General features: G+C 57.3%; 1 protein-coding gene across 13 annotated transcripts in view; it reads right to left on the reverse strand.

Moving 5' to 3' along the window:
- Positions 1–569: 569 nt before the first annotated feature.
- Positions 570–20,669, reverse strand: part of TLE3 (TLE family member 3, transcriptional corepressor) — a 47,117-nt gene continuing 27,017 nt past the window's right edge. For 2 of the 13 annotated variants that reach the window (XM_004758331.3, XM_013059347.2), the window contains exons 7-20: positions 16,704–16,908; positions 15,296–15,312; positions 11,603–11,722; positions 10,791–10,841; positions 9,968–10,120; positions 9,438–9,570; positions 8,672–8,856; positions 7,830–7,906; positions 6,819–7,068; positions 6,290–6,537; positions 5,629–5,776; positions 4,480–4,630; positions 3,558–3,634; positions 570–2,599 (exon numbers count right to left, since the gene is read on the reverse strand). In XM_004758331.3, coding sequence (XP_004758388.1) covers positions 2,492–2,599; positions 3,558–3,634; positions 4,480–4,630; positions 5,629–5,776; positions 6,290–6,537; positions 6,819–7,068; positions 7,830–7,906; positions 8,672–8,856; positions 9,438–9,570; positions 9,968–10,120; positions 10,791–10,841; positions 11,603–11,722; positions 15,296–15,312; positions 16,704–16,908 — 1,923 coding nt within the window. In that variant the 3' untranslated portion in view covers positions 570–2,491. Of the gene's footprint in view, positions 2,600–3,557; positions 3,635–4,479; positions 4,631–5,628; positions 5,777–6,289; positions 6,538–6,818; positions 7,069–7,829; positions 7,907–8,656; positions 8,857–9,428; positions 9,571–9,967; positions 10,121–10,790; positions 10,842–11,602; positions 11,723–15,295; positions 15,313–16,703; positions 16,909–20,669 lie in introns of all 13 variants that reach the window. The other 11 variants (XM_004758329.3, XM_004758326.3, XM_004758330.3 and 8 more) reach the window with 7 other exon arrangements.

Genomic DNA, 20,669 nt, shown 5'->3' on the forward strand with positions numbered 1-20,669 from the left:
GCATTTCCTACCCTGCTCCCCCTTCTGCAAAATACCCCCTCTGAAAGCCTTCACGCGCAGCTTTGTGAACTAGAGACTGAAGTCCCCTGTGTGACATCTAACTTGAAACTTAAGATGGTGAAGGCTTTCAGAGCCCAGACGTTCACAGGCACTTTACACCTGAAGTTCTTTGAGTCATTTTTTGCCAAAACGTTTAGCATGGACGGCTGTTTAGTTAGACTCTGGTATAAATCTGCGGTCCTCCCTTCCGGGAACTTGATCCTGAGCAGGCACCTGGAGGAAATCCCGGCTGCCACCCACCATTCCCTGGCCTGCTGGAAGACGGCCTGGGCAAGTCAGGGAAGAGCACCCACCCCTCACTGTCCTGCGAGATCAGACTTTTAGGGTTTGGGGGCAGTGCGGGGAAGTGCTTTGAGATGAGAAGAGCTTCTGCTGAGGGATGACAAGGGAAATCACCCAGAATCCAGGGCGTACGGACGACAGCGGCCCCCCTCTCTTCTGGGGGGAGGTCTGACAAACAGGTGGGAGGGACAGGTACAGGCAATTAAGACACAACAATCAAGCCAACCTTTAAATAGCAACTTTTAAAAATATAAAAACAGCTCATTACAATGACTTTTCATTTTCTTTTTTTCTTCAGGAATCAACTTTCTTCTACCCTCACCCTCCCTTGTGGCTGGAGCCTTTAACAAGACACGGCAGAGGCATACCTGGGACCCAGAGAGAGAGAGAGAGAGAAATTCTCCAGACGGCCCCTCCCCACCCTCCGAAAGGTACAGGGCACCCAGCCCGTCTCCACAGTCTCTGGGTCACGTCACGGGAGCTGCTCGCCTGGAGCAAGATCACTGAAGACCGGCAGTTTCCACTGGGGCCCCTTCCTTCCTTCTCACCAGACAGAATCACACATTATAAAATAATCCATAAAAATGCAGTATCAAAATTATCTTCCATATGCTACATCCACGGAGAGCCCATCACCAGGACTCACATCGGCCTTTAGCTTTTCCTTAAAAGAAAAAAAAAAAAAAAAAAGACCAAGAAGGGAGGAAAAAACAGAAACAAAAACAAAAAAACCCAAATCCTAATACCTCAGAACATTTTGGTACCAAAGAGTGGCACCTACAGGAGACGATATTTCTACCTGTAAACTGTTTGGGCTCCAAGGAAAGACTGAAAGCTACAAGAAATCACCACAGTGCCAGGACCGGTGTCCCCACCCAACCCCAGGTCCCTTCAGCCCTGCTGTGCCCCCTGGGGTGGGCCCGGGTTGGGGAGGGGGTGGGGGGGGAGAGTATCCCTTCGGACTCCCAACTCTTATATAGGTTGATTACGCTTTTCCCCTCTAGGGAGAGAGGGGGTCAGAAGCAGGAAAGGGGGGGAGAAGGCATTTTATAAAGGACATCGATTCTAACTCTTTTTATTCAAATTAAAAAAAAAAAAAAAGCACCCACATCAGTTTTGCTATTTTTCTCTGGTAGCTCCCTGAGCTGAGTTGCTATGCTTTCCTCTTTCTGTCCTTTGAAGGTTGTGTCCGAAGATCAAGAAGGTCCAGAGATGGAGTTCCTTTATGCCTCCACCTCTCACCATAACTGAGTGTGCACCAAAGAGAGAGAGAGAGTGAGTGAGGGAGACAAGAAGGAAAGAGAGAGCAAGTCAGACCCCTGAGACAGAGGGAGGCAAGCGCAGGCGGCCACAGGAAGTCTGACCTTCGTCAGCCCAGCTGGCCACCAAGCAAGCCTTGCCAGGGTCCTGACAGGACTCAGGCTGTTCCCAAGTCCTCGGGGAGGTGCGCTCGTCCCAGGGACCCCCACTTCCTAGTCAGTCTGGTCACGGGCTGCAGCTCCCTTCCTCTGCCCCCTCCACGCCCTCTCCATTTGGCTCCCCCTCCCGGCCTCCCCTTCCCAGGTGGGGATGTCCCTTTAAAAAAAAAAAAAGCCACCACCACGAGTGGGTTACAAATACAGCAGGCGAAGTACACGGCTAGCGTTTTCGGTGGGAAGGAGCCTCCTCCCCCACTGACCAGTCCGAGATAGAGGAGTCTGTTATTTACATTTTTCACAAACATTGTGCGCTGCACAATCGGGAAAATGAGATTCCCCCCCTCCCCCAGCACAAGCACGTGGTCCACTCCGGCATCCCCGACCCGGGGCAGGGGGACAGAGCAAAATAGAGGGGAAGGAAAGATGGAGATTCACGAGGGCGTCTGTTGGGGGGTTGGAGCCCCAACCCTCCAAAGAGATCTACTTGTAGCATCTGCCAGGGTTGTGGACGGGGAGGAGGAGAGATATCCACCGGAGTCCTCGAGACACAGGGGTCCATGCCCAGGGGTCTGGACTGTGGCGGGCGCGCCCTCTCGGCCTGCCGGAGCGCAGCCCTGGACCACTCGGCTGCCCGCCGCCAGCCTCTGCCAGCCTCGGGGCCCCTCGCGGGGTCGCCCTGTCACCGCCGAGTCTGTCTCTCCCAGAGTCTGACAGCCCAGTAGAGTCCTTGTTTAGTAGATGACCTCATAAACCGTGGCCTTCTTGTCACCAGAGCCTGTTACAATATATTTGTCATCCGCCGAAATGTCACAACTCAAGACAGATGAGGATTCCTTGGACTGCAGGAGGAAGGCGAGGGCAGGCAGGAGGGTGGGGGGAGAAAAAAAGGCAGACACTCACTTTCCTGGTACTCAGCATGACTTCTGTGCTGTGTGTGTCATGTCCCACCTGCCAGCCCCTGGAGCTCCAACCCTGAGCACACCCAGCACCACCTGGAGAGGCACTTTTGGGTACAGATGTCCTGTCCTCTGGCTTTCCCACCGGGAAAGGCTCATGAGCAGGGTCCAGGGGGATCCTGGAGTTGTATTGGCCGAAAGAGCATGGAAGCACGAGCTTCTCCCCGGAGTTTAGAGACAGGAGTGAGCACTTCTGATCAGGGTGTGGGCAGCCACGGGGCCGAGCTAGGAAGGGGACCTACGCCCGACCCGAGGTGTCCAGTGTGACTAGGGAGACTGAGGGTTACACGTGGGACACTCTGGATGCCATACAGGTCCCAAAAGCGTCTTGTAGGCTGGGAGCACACTGTGTGTGTACGCATACACGTGCGTGTGTGTGGTCAAGACTGTGTGTGAGTGAGAGCTGTATGTCGGGACCCAGATCTTGAAAAATCACCAAAAGCCTCTCCCCGCTCTCCCATCTCTTTCCAGACCATTCTCTCCTGCCTCACCTCACTCCTCACACTGAAGTGTCGAAACACAAACTTAACTTGAATATCAGGTAACACTTCTCTGGAAAGAGCTGCCCAGTGCACCTCCCGTGAGTGCTCAGGGCACTGGCCAGAACCAAGAACATGACTTAACTCCCTGTTCTAGAAATCCTGTAGAATCCCCGCTTAAAAGCCCTCACCCCATGGGTCAGAGGCCACGAGCGGCAGTGTGTGGCCCGCTGATGTGTCCCAGGACTTGGCTCCAGGGGACCCATCCCAGACCCCCAGCATGTAAGAGCTGGAAGGGGCCATCCCCATCCCCGGGGGAGGCCGAGACCTGGGGCAGGAGCCGGGGGCCCCCCGGGCGGTACCTGGAATATGCTGGCTCCGTACGGCGTCCTCCAGGCATTGAGGAGATTGTCTTTCCCAGTGCTCACGAACCACTTGCCTACAGGCGGGTGGCAAAGGGAACGTCAACGTCAGCTCGTGGCTCTCTGCCTTGGAAAGCAAGACCCACCCCAGACATGGCTGGCTGCCATGGAGAGGTGGTGTGGGCCACAGCTGGACTCTCGGCTGGTAGGGGGCATTTCGTAAGTGAGACCTGTAACGGACTCACAGGCCCTCCCAGAACGAACTCTCTGCAGTCCTGGGCGGAGGTGGGGGGTGGTGGACACAGCTGGGACGGAGAACAGTAGGATTTGCACTTCATCACAGTCATTGCCCTTCCCCAAAAGATTCTTTGTAAAGCCACCAGCTGAGTGACCCTTCTCAGTTTTACAACTGGAAGGCGGCAGAAAGTGCTAGAAATGGCAGAGCCCTGAGGTCTGGAGACCCAGCCAGCCGCAGGCAGAGATGGGCCGGTGCTCGGGCTCTGCAGGGCTCTGCCTGTGCTAATGCGCTCCTGCTCCCCAAAGTCGCACGGGGGCCCCGGGCTGCTCTGGAGAAAGAACCCCCGGCAGGCGGAGAGGATGGGGGTAGCTGAGGTTGTGCAGCCAGACCAGGGAGAAGGAGCTCCAACCTGGGGCTGTCTGCCACCACAGCCTGCAGTCTTAGCCTGCTGCCATGAGTGCCTGGTACCCTGTGGCCATATCTGCATCCAAGGGACAAGGATGGCGGGGGGCGGGGGGCAGGGGGGCACACGGACGCTGAACATGAATGACAACAGTCGGGATCGGGAGGCTGGATTCCAGGACGTGGCTGGCACAGAGGCTCTGCCCTGCTCTCAGCTTTGGGCCCCCCTCTGCGCAGAGGGCAGGCCAGGCTGCCCGGAGTTCCCGGCCCCCTGACGCTCACCACAGTAGGCAAACTTCAGTGACAGCACGCAGCTCTCGTGCAAGTGCAGCTGGTACTTGTCCGGCTTGGTGTGGTGCAGGACCTCCACGTTGCTGCTCTCCATGCCCACAGCCAGCCACTCCCCAGTGGGGCAGTAGCCCAGTGAGAAGATCTGCAGGGGGTGGCAGACCAGACTCAGCTCCTTTATCCCCCCACACTCCACCTGGGGCCCCAGGGGCTCCTCAAAGGCCCCGCTCAGGGACCCCAGGCCCACTGCTCCCCTTCCCATCACATCCCCACCTGCAAGGCAAAGCCCCTCTCCTCTCCCTCAGCCCTGGAATGCCTTTTAGGGGCCAGGATGTAGGGGCTCAGAGAGGTCACTGACTCTAAAAAGTAAGTGGTAGGGGCGCCTGGGTGGCTCAGTGGGTTAAACCTCTGTTTTCGGCTCAGGTCATGGACCCAGGGTCCCAGGGTCCTGGGTAGAGCCCCGCATGAGGCTCTCTGCTCAGCAGGGAGCTGCTTCCTCTTCTCTCTCAGCCTGCCTCTCTGCCTGCTAGTGATCTGTCTATCAAATAAATAAAATCTTTTAAAAAAATAAAAGTAAGTGGTAGAGCCAGCATTCCAATTCAGAGGTGGCACAGGCGTTTCACTTTCAAAGTTACTCTGTCCCTGGGACTTTAGCCTTTCCTTAAGGAAAAAAGTGAATAGAAATGCTAAAATACTAAATACATATGGTTAAAACATTTAAATAAGTAACACAAACAACAATGAAAAATAAGGCTACCCGATGTCCACAGAACATCCTCTACGAGTCGGACTATGGCGAAGGCTTTTAGAGGGACCACTTCAAGGCTCACACCACACCTACAACATAGCTACTACCGTGTCCATCCCACGAGGGAAGAAAAAACTGGGGCCAAAGTGCTCAACAACAAAGGAGCTAAGAATCCAATCACAGCAGCTGGGTCAAGTACATCCAAGTCCAGGGCCTTCCTTCTCCATTCTATTCTATTGCTGCCTCCTCTGGGAAGCCCTCCGAGGTGGCTCAAGTTGGTCACAGTCCATTTGCAATGACCACCTGTGAGGTCTCCCTTGTCCCCTGACCCAGCCACTGGGACCCCCAAAGGGAAGGGCGCACGCTGTCCTGGGGGAGGGGAGGAGCGCACACACCTGGGAGGTGAAGTCATGCTGCTGCAGCTGCCGGCCCTCACGCAGGTCCCAGGAGCGCACGGTGTTGTCCAGGCCTCCGGTCCACAGCTTGGTGCCATCGTGGGAGATGTCTATGCAGCTGGCCCCGTCTGTGTGACCCTGGAACTGCCTACGGAGGCCAAGAAGGGAGAGGGAGTGAGCCCTCCGGACCCACTGACCGCCAAGGCCAGCTGTGTCTGAGCAGAAGAGGAAACTCAGGCTGAGAAGGGGGTGGACCGTGCACCCACGGCCCTCCGGTGAGCTTGCAGTAGAGCTGGGTCTCCTCCCCTGGGACGGGGTCATAATGGAGGCAGGATTCGCATGGGACCGCCACTCCTGAGGCCCCACAACAACCACCAAGTGACACTGCTCCAAACGCCCGGGAGCCCATGCCCTCCTTCCTCAGTTCCCTCCCTCTGCTCGTCTCCAATGCTCTGGATTCTACGCTCCCCTCTCCTCGGAGCCTTCTGCAGAGGTGCCCTCCGTCCCCCACCCACACCGATCACCTGACACACGGCTGCCCCCTCAGCCGGCCCACTCAGATGTGACCACCCCACAGCCAAAGCACCCCGGGCGGGACGCTGTTAGGACCAGCGCGACCTTCCCAAGAACGAAGCTCCCCGGCCCCCTGATGCAGCCGCACCTGACCAGGGTCTGGTTGTGCAGGTCCCACACGGCGATGTTGCCGTCGCTGCAGCAGGAGAAGCAGACTTTGGCGTCAGGGCTGATGGCCAGGGCGTAGCAGGCAGGGGCTGAGGACGTCAGCTCGGCCTTGATGCGGGGCGTGGGCGAGGCCAGGTCCCAGATGGTGAGCGTGCTGGCCTCGCCACCCACAATGAGCGTGCGCCCGTCGGGGAGCAGCTTGCACGAGCGGATGTAGTTGTCCCTGTTCTGGAGGGAGAGGGGCAACGTTGAGCTCTGGCCACCCCTCCTCCCAGGGACCAGAAGAATCCCACCCAGTGACACTGAGTGTCCTCTGGAAGCCGTTCCCTCCCCCCACCCACAACCCTTCAATCTTTTGTGCACGTCTTCACCAACCCTGGCAAGCTCAGTATCATCTCCACTTAAGGATGGTAAACCTAGGGCTCAAGGGTCCACCAGCCAGTTCACTGCCCAGCCAGGGTGCCCCCCCGCCAGCCAGAGTAAGTGTCTGCGGTCCTGGGGCCTCTCACCAAGCAGTCCAGCTGGGAGATCGGGCTCTTGCTGCCTGGCTGGCTGATGTCCCAGATCTTCACGCAGCCCTTGCCCCCCGTGTAGACGTGCCGCGTGGGGTTGCTGATGGTCACAGCACACACCACCTCCCCGTGGCTCAGCGTGTTGATCTGCCGGGCGTGGCGGGGGATGCCAGGACCGGCCAAGGCGTCGTGGGGGAAGGGCACGGGCTGCATCTGCCCGTCAGCACTCACGTGGAAAGAGTACGCCCTAAAAGGGAGAACCCGTCCCTTCCGTCATCCCCAATCCTCTCAGTTCCCACGAGTCCAACCCAGGTCAGATGGCACCACCCTGACTGGTCTACCTCTGCACCCCACTCCCCAAATCTTAGGGAATCCAGGCACCCCAACCTCCTTGGCCTGGCTCTACAGGGTAGGGGGTTGCTTAACAACCCAGCCTGGACTTCAGCTCCTGCCCCCAGATCCTTGGCTCTAGATCTCGTCATCGGCCCCACATGGGCCGCGGAATGCCCTTTCCTACCACCTTTAAATCCCTGTGGAAAGGGTTCTGCTTGAAGGTCACCTCTTCCTTTGCAAGCCCAGGGGTTAACAGGGAGGGAAAGAGGTGTGCCCCCCACGATGAATCATGGAGTGCATGTCAGAGCCAGAGGTAAGCCAGCATAGGCTGCCTGCTGTTTTAGGCCACTGTGGGTGCTAGCTAGGGGTCCTTCCTGCAGCTCAAATCCAGAGGAGCTCCTGAGGCTGAGGTGCTCACATCATTTAGCTAGGGAGGCCCCATCAATGGAGGTGTTCCCCAGCCCCCTCTCAGTTCCCCACTCAGCAGGAACCCCAGGGCCGATCAGGGGTGTGGCCAGGCAGCGGTTTCCCGCGGCTCCAATCTGGTCTCTGCGTACCTCTAGGGGGTAGACACCTTCTCAAGGCCAAGGCCAAGGTCAGGGGCAGGGCCAGGGAGAGGGGTAGGGGTTTGTGTGCCTTCCCCAACGAGCATGCAGTAAGCCAGCCAGAACTTACGGTTTTCCACCAGGAATGGAGGCAAGGCTTGAGGGAAGGCCGGTGGCCCGCATGGGAGGGTGAGGGTCAAAACCAACCTGTAAGGCAAGACAAGGCCAGCCCTTAGTGAGGGACGCCGCCTCGCAGTCCCTACCCCCAGCCTCTTCCTTCACCATTTCCTACGTCCTGCCCATAGTGCTCCCTCTTGAAAACCCAGAAGACAAAGAACAGCCTATGGTCTCAGAGGAAAAACAGGCCCAGCAGGCCAGGTATCTTGCCCAGGACAGTGGGAGGACAGGGTGACAGTCCAGAACCACCAACTGTGAGCCAGTACCCTTGAGCCCCACACCCTCAGCGCTCCCTGTCCCACCAGGCAGAGCTGACCCGGCCCCACTTCCTTCTCTCCCCTGGCGTCCGGTGGGCCCGTCACAGGGAGAGGCAGCCACCCAGGAGAGAAACCGTCTCCTGAGAAAGAACCCCTCTCTGCCGACCCAAATCCAAACCCATTCTTGGTATAGCAAGCAGCCTCATTTACCAAACCCAAGCTATGTGGAAGTCATGGGACTCTTGGGATTCCCATCCCCACGGAGCCCAGAAAAAGAGAGCAGCCCCACTTTCCAGATGGAAAAAGATGGCCTGGACATGGGGAGGGGCGAGCCTGAGTTACATGAGGTCTTTTGACGACTAACAAGCCAAATGGGGGAAGGTCTGCTGACCCCAAAGCTTATGTTCCTTTCTTTTTCTAATAAACACTGCCCCAGAGGCAGCTGCCTGACAACCCCCACCAAGTCCCCACTCCTTTCCCAGTCCCCTCCCCGCCAACAAAAGGAGCCAAAAGGTCTACGTACAGCTCCAAAGCTCACCATTGGCGATCGGCCATAGGCAGCGGCGGCGGCGGCCGCCGCGGCGCTCATCTGCGGTGGGATGTTGTGGAGGCTGGCGTAGGCGCTCGGGCTGGTGAGCGAGCCATTCATCTCGTGGTGGCTCATCATGGCAAAGGGGGCCGCGTAGGAGCTGGTAATGGAGATGGGCGTGCGCAAGGCCGAGGCTGCAAGGAGGGGGGCGTCAGCTGGGGGGTGGGGGGCACCGGGGGGAGCGGGCCCACCCCTCCTTCCGGGACGAAGCTCGGGCCACCAGGATGCCTCCCAGCCCCGCAGCAATCCTTCCTGCACTCAAAAGCTGCCTGCTCCAGGCCGTCCTCTTGGACTGAAACCATTTAACTCGGAATCTGGCCCTCGCAGTCCAAAAGGTTCAAGCCGAGAGACGTGCCCGCTTCTTCTTACAGAGCAGGACATGGAGGCCCAGAGAAGGGAGTTGCTGGGAGTGTCACAGAACTAAGGACACAATTGGGAATAGACTACAGGTGTCCTGACCTATCTGAAGTGCCTTGCACACGCCGAGTCCAACAGTGGCCTCAGTGAGCCCTGGACATCAGTGTTGACCCACCAGGTGTCCATGTCCTCTTCAAACCTGACTGTGGAGTCCCCCTGGAGGCGGGTCCCGGGAGAGCCCCAACTCCCACATAGAGCTCAGAGCTCTGGCCTAGCTGTGCAGCTCCAGCCCTGGCCCGGGGAAAACCCCAACCCTCCAGCGCGGTCGCCCCAGCCCCAGCGTGCCTACCCATTATACCTATCGGGTCCATGCCTGGAGGTTTGCCCGGCATCGACCGGAGCCCTGGGGTCGTGCTGGTGCCTGGAGTCGGGGCATCGTTCCTTGGAGTAGGCGTGTTGGACTTGAGCCCAGGGGTGGAGGACTTGTCGTTCTGAACAGGGAAGACACCAAGATTCCTTTCTCTCAAGAGGCGGGCATCTGGAACCAACCACACTACCCAGTGCCGGCCCCAGTTCTAAATTTTCTGCCCAACAGCCCCTCAATTCTTGCCCAACCTTATTGGGCCAGGACTGTGGCAATCGTTCCCACTTTACAGATGCAGTAACCAAGGCTCGGGAACATTTCACTGGTAGCACAGGGCCCAGCCAGTAAGTGGGAAAGCCAGTGTTTGAACTGGGGCCAAACCCCAATCCACGTTCTTCATACTCCACCCCTCTCCCCTCCAATTATGACCACTCCAGCTTGTCCCTTTTCCAGAACCTTCTCCCTCCACCCCAACCTGCCCCCAGCCCTCCGCTTCTGTGGCACCAGCGACAGACCCCACATACATGACCAAGGTCTTTGGTCTTGGAGGAAGGTGTGCTGCTGGAGGAGGCTACTGAGGCGGGGCTAGTGGGGGCGTCCTTTTTCAGGCCGCGGGCCTTGTCCAGCCCATTTTCAGGAGGGGAGTGTGCCGGGCTGACCCGGGGCGTCGCGGGGTCCTAAAAGCACAAGGGACGCAGAGATGCACTGACAGTCACAACCAGCCAGGAGTCTTCCCTGTGCCAGGGACGGGGCGGGAGCGCAACGGCTGCCGGGGAGGGGATCTGGGCTGAGAGAGACCAGAGCCCCCGAAGTGGGGATCTGGTCTCACCCCTTTATCCCACAGATGGGGAGACTGGGGCCTGGTGGGAGGTGGGGGGACAGTGACCAGCCCAGGACCAGACACAAGTTCAGTACTCAAATCTGGGCAGTGGGGCCTCTCGGCCTCGTGCAGCTCTCTCCAGGTCCTCCTTCCCTGCTGAGGCAGGTCCCAAGGGGCTCATGACCTCTATCCTCAAGATGCCAGGGTTGGGGGATGGGAGGGAAAAACAGAGCTGACCTGGAAGACCACGGGGAACAGGAGCCGGCCCTTGCCTGGGACCTCTGAGGCATGCTTGCGCTCCCTCCCCTGGGCTCCCCGTCCTAAGAACCCGGGCAACCATGCAAGCCAAGCCCTGTCCTCCTCCTCCTGAGCAGCCCAAGGCACCAACACCAGAGGCCTCGCTGCCCTGCTCAGGCTGCCAGCCACACTGGAGCAGCAGCCGAGACACACAGCTCCCAGCCAGGGGATGGGCTGCCTAGAACCACCCCAAGCAGAGCATGCTGCAACCCAGGCCTGTCTGTGCTCACCTCGTTGGAAACATCCACCACCAGATCGTCACTCTTGTCCCCGTCACTGTCCTGCAAGCAAGAAAGAAGCCCGTCGGGGGGCCACTCCCAACCATGCCGAGCCTGAAGCACCCCCTGCTTCTAGCACTGGAGTCTGAACCCGGGGCCAAACCCCACCGTCCGCGCATTCTCCCCTCTGGCCCACCGATGTCAGCGGTCTGCTTGCCCAGCCCCTGGCTCCCGTTGGGATCACTGCGCTCCACGCCCACTGGCAGCCTCACCCACACCTGCCCCATTACACCTGGCTCCTTCCAGCAGCTTTATGGCCACCACCACAGACGAGGAAGCGTGCTAGCCTCATGTCATCGCTTCCACCACTCTCTGTGGGAGGGGTGATCTGCCTCGTCTCCCAGAAACGCAGCCGAGGCCCTCGGGTGACATGCCCAGAGCAGCAAACAGCAAAGCATGGCCTTCCCCCCTGGTCTCAGTTCTCATCCTAACAGCCCACCCACAGCAGATCCTGTGACCACACGGTAGGCTCAAAGCACGGGGGCACTGGAGACAGCCCCCTGGGGCAGACCAGGATTGTGGGAAGGCTACCATGGCAGCATGGGGCACCCTGGTCTGTGTTGGGGGGGCACCCACAGCTCCCCTCAGTTCTCCCCGTCCTGGCCATGGCCCATGTGCTCACAGCGTGTGTTTATGATCCTGACCCCCTGACCAGGCAACCCAGCAACCACCCCCCATGCCTCTGACTCACCCATGAGTCAGGCCTGCAGGTGCTCCCACGCCCCAGCCCCCAGCCCCAGCCTCATGGCGCCCACTAGACGTACGTATCGGCTCAGACTATCCTTCTCCTCGGCTTTCCGCTTCTTGGCTTCCATGCTGTAGTCCGCGGAGCCCCGGTGCTTTTCACTGGCCCGGAGGCTTTCTGAGGGTGACACGGAGTTATTCTGGAAACCAAGAGGAGATTCGGTGTGAACATTTCGTGCACCCTGAGACACAGGTAGGCGCAGGGGTCTCGAGGTCAGCGGAGGTGTGGTGTGTGTCCTCTCATCCTCCCCCCACGGGATCTTCGCCAGGGAAGCCTTCCCAGCTCTCCAGATAGGGTCTCCATGGTGGGGGGAGCCCTGGGGGCACCATTCTCTTTTGTAGCCATGACGCAGCTGTTCCATAAACAGGCTTGCGCTGAGCTCTCTGCTTCCCAGCCTGTGGAATCTTCCATTTTTTTGGGGGGGGGTCTTCCATTCTGAGAGCTGGATCACCCCTCCTTCACTCCCCACCTTGGGCCGGCCCTGTGTCTTTGCTCAAAGAAGGGACAAGAGAAATTTGTACTGAGTTTGAAAGATGGGTCTCAGTGGACACACGGGGGACCGCGTCCAACCCTGCCTAGCTCAACTGGAATGGGGGGACGGACAGGGAGGGAGGATGTCGGGTTGCCAATAAGCCTTCTCTACATATGGGGGGGCAACTTGGCATTTTGTGTGAACATTCTACCCCCCCCCCACCCATGCCAGGCCTTGAGCCACTTCAGAGAAAGTGTTAGAAAGAAACAAGAATTCCAACTTCGTGAAGCCTTTCCCTCTGAAAGGCAGGGAAAGGTGAAAGGGCAGATGGAATCGTGTCCTGAGAGGTTGGGAGACGCGCCCAAAGCCCCCCATGGGGGGCAACATGAAGGAAACCTGAGCGGGGCCTGGAAGGGCTTAATGAGTTCCCCCTTCAAACTCCAAAGCAAGCAAGTGCAGCAACAGTTTGGAATCCAAGGCCTGGGAAGAGCGGGTCAGGGCCAGCAGACCAAGCTGGACCAGCACAGGTAGGTGGAGAGCATCCCATGGAGGATGGAGTCCAGCTGGCTTGGGGCCCCGATGGGGGCCAGGAACGGCCCACATGGTGTGGCCGGCAGCACCGGGCTGGGGAGCAGAGAGGGAGGAGCTACTGGCCACAGTACCTGCCAGGCGGCCTGTGCCCTCCAGACCCGGGCCAGGACGGTATCAGAACCGATGCCCCTCCAGGGGGCCGCTGAGATCTACTCCTTTCTAAGAAACCAAACTACCCCCCCTTCCTTCATCACTCACCACTCATCCCCTGCCTCTCCTAAGTACCCACCCTAGAGCAGGCCTGAGGCTGGGTGCCAGGGCTGGAGGAAGGAGCCAGACACAGCCCCTGCTCTCCTGGGGCACACAGCTGGACTGCAGGACCGGGCAAGGCAGGTCTGGCCATGTTCCCCCGGCAGTGTGGACGTGCTGGACACGGCCATGCAGGAAACTCAAGAGAGACATGGGCAGAGGAGGACAGCGAAAGGCCGGGGGCCGTGGGGGTGCGGGTAGGGAATGAGCCTCTACCTCCCATCTCCCCCACTCTCCTGGAGACCAGCGATGGTGTTTGGAGGGGAGGGACGGTGTGGGAACCGCAGAACTTCATTTCCTTTCCTAAGCCGGTTCCTGGGCAGCCCTTCCCTGCCAAGTTTCTGCCTGAAGCAAATTAAAATGGCAGAGTTATCAAGCCTTGAAGAAAAAATGGAGGTCCTAATGGAAGTGCAGCTCAGCCTTCCCCAGCGCCGGGCGGGAGCAGTGGCGAGGCGCGCACACCGCAATTCAATTAGCTGCTGCGAGCCCGGCCCAGAAATCAGCGGCATTTCATTTCCTCCCACGGCAGCGGCCACCCCGCGCTGGGCAGCTAGGCTCCCGGGCGGGCGGGGAGCGGGGCAGAGGGGGCGCGCGGCTGCTCGGCTTTCTCCCTGCGACCCGGTCTGTGGCTCGGGGAACAGCAAGCCCTTTCTTCTCCTGCAGTCAGGCTGAAAACCCTCGCCGCTACTGGAGAGAGTCATGTCAAGCATTTAGCGGCATCGATCCAGCCCGCCTCTGGCTGGCAGGCAGCCAAAAAACTAAGTATTTTTTATTGCTTCGGCGAGGCAAGGAAATATGAATGAAGCTACCTCTAATTGGACTCCAGACTAACCCCTCCGGGACAGCTTCCAGCCCGCCCAGCCGTCCCCCTCCCACTCGGCCGCAGCCCTGTCCTTCCTGCGGGGGCCTCATCTGTTGACAACCTGCTTTTGCAAAGGGCTGCTCGCGGCAGGCTGCAGGGCCGAGGCCACCACCGCCCCAGGATGGATGGCAGCTTGACTCCTCACCCCCCCCAATCCTGCTCCCGATAGTCTGGGGGCTCGAGGGGGCCCCCTCTCTTGAAGTCTGCCGAGCACGGGTGTGGACCAGCACTGCGGAGTGAGGAGCTCAGCTCTTGGGGGGCTCCCCAGGGGATTCTTGGAGCAGAAAGCTTTCACAGACAGGGGCACAAAGCCAAATGCAAACAGCAGTGGGGAGGAGGACATGAAGACAGAGGGCGTCAGGCGTCAAACCCTCATGTCACTCGGCAGCAGGTCCTGTTAACCGGGTCACCTCCCGGAGGCTGGGTGCGGCTGTGGGGGGGTCTCCTAAGCAGAGAGGCTTGGCTGCACAGGAATATGCCCGTGGCACAGACAAAGAAGCTGCAGCTCAAGGAGGCCGAGAGAGTCACCCGGTGTCCCATGAAGCCGGGACCAGACCCAGGCCTGGAGGGGTCCAGTCCAGCCCCCGACTCCTATCTAGGCCAGCCCAACTCTCCAAAAATGCCACTTTCTGAGGATCAACGCTCAAGCAATCAAAATGGACTTTCAGCTTCGGTTTTCCCTTTCGGATCTACCCTAGCCGTTGCTGGGCCCCAACGTGCACCCGGATTTCTGAGCACATTGGCAAGTCGAGAGGGGACAAGAGCGCCACTGCTAACTGGAAGGTTTAAAAAGTCAGCCTGGTGGAGGGCCGGGAGGAGGGAAGGGGGTCGGGAGGAGGGAAGGGGGTCGGGAGGGAGCTGCTCGAGGAAGCTGCGGTCTAGATGGTTAGTTAACTGCCTGACCTTCCAAGTCCTACTTAACACGAGGTAATAACCAAAGCCATTCTTGCAGATTAGATGGCCCCAGATACAAGGACAGCGATGAGGAATAAAATAGCTTTGCTAATCGCTGGAGGATTTTTTTTTTTTTATCCAGACTCCACTGCGCTTATTCAGAAGGCTTATTCACTTGAAACAGAACCTCTGAGCCTCAGTGTGATCAGGAAGATTTACGACAAATCTCAGAGCTGGCAGACGCACAGAATGCCTGGCCCTGATGCTCGCTCGCTAGCACTTTCTTAAACCGAGTTTAAGCCCAGAACATGGAGAAACCTCAGGCGTTGGGAGGAAGGGAGGAGGATACAGGATCGGACAGGGGCAGCCAACTTGGGAGACGGGAAGCAACCCTGCCTGGGACACCAGACCCCCAGGCTGCTTGTGGGGGCCCGGGGACTCCACGAACTGGCCAGCTGACCTCTCTGGTTAATCACCACTCATAAAAAAGAGGGTTAGAGCTCACTTAAAGCTACTCGTTGGCCAAATGATGGGTGGAAAGCCTGCAAGACCCCCCCACAACCCCTGGATCCCACATGGTCCCCCTTCCTTCTCCCCCCCCCCAGCACCCCACACTCCATAGGTTCCAGAGCGCTGACACTTACCGCACTGGATTCTCTTTCTTTGGGGATGGAAGGCCCGGACAGGAGGAGGGTCAGGCACCCCAAGAGAAAAAGACAAAAAAAAAAAAAAAAAAAAAAGGTCAGTCTTATGCAGCTGGCTTTTATGCTTTGCTAGTTGATGGGTTTTAAAATGGGCAGCAGGCCTAGCTCTCTGAGTCACTGTGGGTCAGCCAAGGCAGGGTCAGTAGGTGACATTTCCCACTTTGCAAGTTAACCGCCTCCATTCCCCATGCTCTCTCCCTGGCCACCAGTCCCGGGTGGGGCCGGGGCCGTGGTCCTGCTCTCCCTGACATGCCAACAAGGGGACCCAGATCCCTGGTCAGCACTTTTTAAAGCCACCTATTTGTAAAGGATCTGGGTATTGAGCATGTTATTGTTTCAAAGAAACAAACAAATAAAGGAACTGTGGGATTGGTTTTTTTTGTTGTTGTTTTTTTTTTTTAAACTAACACCACATTGTGTGTCTTTGCAGAGAAGCTTCTATCATTCTGCATGGCCAAGCATAAGCTCCCTAACTCTCCTCTCTGCTGTAAGGACACCCTCTCCTCTGCCTAGTGTGCCAGCCCTCTGCAGCGACACACAACTCAGTCTCTGTTTCCCATACTCCGCTGCTGCCCTGGTGCTCTGGCCTGGGCCAGATGCCCTGGGCAATAGCCAAGGGCCAATACAATTCTGGTGCAAGCCTTCCACTCACACAATTCTGCAGGTCAATTCTATCTCAATAAAACGGGGAAAAAAATGTCTAAGGGCAGACCACACGACATGACAACTTTTGGAAAAGGGCCTGCCAGGGAGCCATGACCGTTCCTTCCCCAGCAATCACGATCTCTGCTTAAAGACAGTCGACTTATAAGTCTTTACTTGAGTGCCAACTGTGTACCTTTTCCAAGGCACCTGCTTTGGTGAGACACATATGCTATGTTAAAAGCCTGGAACGTGGCCCCTGTTCTTGAAGGATTGATGCTCTTGGGTGAGGACAAAACACTCTGTAGGGGGAGGCTAGAAGAGGACAGCAACCAAGGGCTCCTTCTTGGGACCCCAGCTCTTTAACTCTCCTGGAAAAAAGCTGCCAGCACAGACTAGAAGGCATCTTAAAGGAATGGGCCCTTTAAAGATGGGCAGCGTGTAGCTGGGATGATGGAGGCTGCACGAGAGGCATTCCAGGCCAGAGAAGTCCAGGTCCACAGCAGGGATGGAGGGGTAGTCACGGAGCGTGGGGCTCTGGCTTCCGTGTACCCGAAATCTGACAGACGGCCCCCCATCTTTTGCTAACTCTCTCACTCCTGGCCCCAGGGTGACAACACCTGCTGTGTCCCCTCGCAGTGGGACCTACGTACAGGACCCCCACCCCCAGCCCAGCCCTGCCCTCTGCCCCAGCTCTGGGCCGCACCTCTGTGGTCCAGCTCATGGTGGTTCTTCTCGTCCTTCACAGTCAGGTGGGCCTGGCTGCCCAGGGCGCCAAGCGCCAGCAGCCCCGAGCTGCTCCCCGTCACCGGGGGGATCCCTGGAGGCTGCAGGCCTGATGGGTGGGGAGGCAACTGGACCGGGGGGCCATGCGTAGCGTGGGAGAGGTGCTGGGCCTGGAGCTGCTGTTGCTGCAATGAAGTGGGTGGTGAGCACAGCTGAGCGGGGACGGCGGGGGAGGCCGCTGGAGGGCGGGGAGGATGCCCTCCAAAACCCTTACCCACCCCCAGCTCATTCCACATGCTGTCTGGCTGAAGGAAGCCTGTTAACCGATGGCAGTTTAGGCACCAGACTTTTGTCTCCAAACTCTCCACCTATCCCCCCACCCCCGTTTTGGGACACAATTCCTCAGTGTCCATTTCCAAGCCCCAGATAAATAAAGCATGCATCTCAGGACCAAAGAATCATCGGGGCTCCCCCTCGGTTGAGGAGGGCCCATTTTTAAGCCAGCAGTCACACTTGCTCATGCTTGCATGCCTTCAGACATTCGCAGCCGGTGGTTCCCACCCTGAGCCCATATCCTGGGAAGCCTCCCTAATTCTCAGGAACTCCAGGCTGGCTGGCTGAGCCAGGGCCAGGCCACAGAAGAAAACTCCCAAGATCAAGAGGACCTTGGGGCCAGTGGAATGAGAGCTAACGTCGCTGGACCTCAGAGTGGAGAACAGAGTGGAGACCAGAGTAACAGGAGTGGAGTCTGGAACTACATGGACCAGTATTCCAATCCTGGCTATGGTGCTTCCTAGCTGTGTGACCTCAGGCAGCTGACTCATTAAGTGATCTCACAACAACAGCTAACAAGGGACCCCTACCCAGATTAGCCCCAGAATGTTCTCTTTCCCTGCCATACCCTACACCCTCTGGACAGCCAGGTCCTCTCCCCAGCAGCCACTACAAAATAGCCTTTATCTTACCATTCCTAACTTTGTGCCAAGAACCACAGGAATTGTGGGGTGGGCTACACCCCCGCCAAATACCTCTGAGGAGTGGCCAAGGCCTTGGGTATGCTGACATCTTCTCCAGGAACACAAGAGAAGGGGACCGACATTTACTGAAAGCCCAAATGTACGCATGCCACTTTCCAAATATTCTCTCTGACGCTTCCGGCCCGGGTGGCAAAGGAGGGTTTGTGCCCATTTTACAGATGGCAAACTGACACTTAGGGGGCTGGAATGGGTGGCCAGTAATTAGCCGGGTCCAACCACTAGTAGGTGAGACCTGGATTCAAATCTGTCAACCATCGATCTTATCTAACGAGTGTCCCCCCACCCCGCCATGACTCCTCAAGTCTGAAGAGCTTGGTGGGGGTGACAAGCTTGCCTACTGATGTAAACTTGGCTTTTGGGCCAGGCTGGCAGACAACGCAGGGGGAACACAGGGGGAAAGTCTACAGTCTGGTGGGAGGTGAGGCTCTCAGAGGCAGGAAGTATTTGCAATTGGGGTGAAGGGCCCTGCTCTCCCACAACCACGACACAGCAAACTGCAAATCTGGCTCATCTGGAAGCCAATGGGGGAACCCCAGCCACCACCACACTCCTGCCCCCAACTCAAAAGGGGAGGTGCTTTTTTATCAGCTCTGGGTCAAAGGCTGGGACCAGTGACCATTACTCAGAGCTGAAACATCTACTGTTGGATGATTCAGGGAAATTACTGGTGGGCACTGGTCCCTGATCCGGAACAAAACCCAGGCAGGGGGCCCCATGCAGAAACCCCACCCAGCCTGCACTCCGGCTCTTCCTGGAACACAGGAGCTTAGAGCAGAGCTCCCCTATTCTTTCTTTTCAAATAAATTATAATTGTTAGGTCTTATTACAAGAAAAAAAAAACATGCAGTCAGAAGACACGTAAAATAAGTATGGATTAAAAAGTCATTCTTAAAAAATTACTCTTCAATCCCACGCTCTAGAAGATTCCACTGTTCCTCTCTCTAGAATTTTCCTTTATGAAAATCTACATATTGTAAATGTGTTCCTGAATCAATAGGCTCTTGCCAACCTCACCACAACTGCTACTACTACCCAACTGGGTTTTAGTTGAAGACTATTCTGTACCAACCAACACATCCTTTCCAAGGGCTACCCATCACTCCTCGGTGCGGGCCAACCATCCAACTGCACCTACACGGGCGGCCTTCAAATGCGTCTCCGCCAGCAGCCCTGCGGTTTTAGACTGGTTGCTGGCAGCCCGTTTAATTCTGCCAGTGTTAACTATTTAGTAAAATCCCAGAAAGCAAGGAGTGGGGATTTAATCTACTTTTTCACAGGGCACAGCCAGTGAGATCGCTGCAGGGAGAGGGAGAGGCAAGGGGAGGACAGGAGAAGGGCTTCTGGGAAGCAGCTGCATGGGTCCAAGGCTGGCTCCCTCCATGAACAATTCTTTTGCTAGAGAAAGAGCTGACTGCAGATTCCTGCCCAGGGAGAGACACAGCTGAGTAAGTCCAAATACCCCAATTCTTACCTTTCTGCGTAAGCTCTGTCCTCTTTACCCAACCTTTTCGGCTCCCGGCCCACTTTCAAATGCCTCCTCCTCCAGGAGCCCTCCCCACCAGCCTGGTCAGCACAGAGGTCTCCCTTCTGACACTGGGGCCACCAGACAGGCTAAGGCAGACGTGCAGCTCTACCCTTTATCAGCCCTGAGACCTTAGAGGAGTCAGTGGACCTCTCCGGGCCTCTGTTTTCTCCCTGTGCAAGGACCACACACGTAATACTACATATCAAGCAGAGCAAATGCGCAGTTCACGTTAGCAAAAGCTATGAATGGATCACAGCTATAACCATTTCCTTCATCTCTATGGGATGCTTGCCGACCTGTGAGTTTCAGGAAGACAGGACCTTGCTCTATCCATCCCAGCACCTCTAATGGTGCCTGGTTTGTTTGCTCAGTGTGCACTTGCTGGGTAAGTAAGTGATAAAGTTGCAAAAGGCAGACATGGAGAGGCTGGAAAGTCAGGCCACACAGTGACTCTGTCTGAAAAGGGCCATCCACCTCCTAGATCCGCGCCTCCTCTCTGAGGCCCACTGAAATACAGCTAGAACAGTTCATGGGGACAAGGAGCTTCCGTGGAGCGTGTCCTGCTTCCTGGAAACGTGAACCCGTGAGCAAGCATCAGAAATCGGAACAAAGGCTGTGGTGGCTGTTCGGAGAACAGAGGCTTTTCAAAGCTACTGCGCATCCAAGCCTGGGAGGGTGATTTCCTGCCACAGCGAGTTGGACATCAATGTCCTCTTTGCAACAGAGGAAAGGAAATTTCCCTATACTTCTCATCTTCAAGTACAAAAGCACCCCCTGTGCAGCCAGAAAGTCCCCTGAGGTGTCCTTTGCCCAGTTTGAAGACAGAGTTGGGAGTGGCCCTGCAGGTTTCAGGAAGTAAGGATGGAAGCCCTGGCCTCCAAGGCTTATCTCTTGGGGCGAGGGCAGATGCTAGCGCTTACTGGGCGTGGGTGGGGTGGGGTCTGCTCATCACAGTCTTGGTTGCAAAAAAGAGAGTGAAACAAAAGTTTCTCCCCAGCAGGGCAGGGGTTGCTGGCTGGCAACGATGCACTTGCCTTGCTGTTCCGTGTCACCGACCCAGCCCCTCCACAGGCAGACAGGGCGCGGCAGCTGGCCTTAGGCTGCACTTCAATCCCCTATGGCCCGTCCTGACCTCAGAGGACTTTGTGCTGCAATACATTGCCATGTGTGTGGGGGGGGGGGTAACAAGCGGGGAGACATGGAATCGAGTCCGCCATTCAAGAAGGGATGGAGCTCACCACTTCGCTTTAGCCTGTTTCCAGTTGCTACTACTTCCAATACCGGGATGGGAGAGGAAGTCACCAGCACCCCCCAACCACCATCAACCTCCAAATACCGGCTAAGTGCCTGGAACCAAGCCCGCTCTGGAGGACTCCTCCCTCCC

This window comes from Mustela putorius, unplaced genomic scaffold, assembly GCF_011764305.1.
Source record: "Mustela putorius furo isolate JIRA1106 unplaced genomic scaffold, ASM1176430v1.1 tig00003972_pilon_pilon_pilon, whole genome shotgun sequence".
Classification (NCBI taxonomy): domain Eukaryota; kingdom Metazoa; phylum Chordata; class Mammalia; order Carnivora; family Mustelidae; genus Mustela; species Mustela putorius.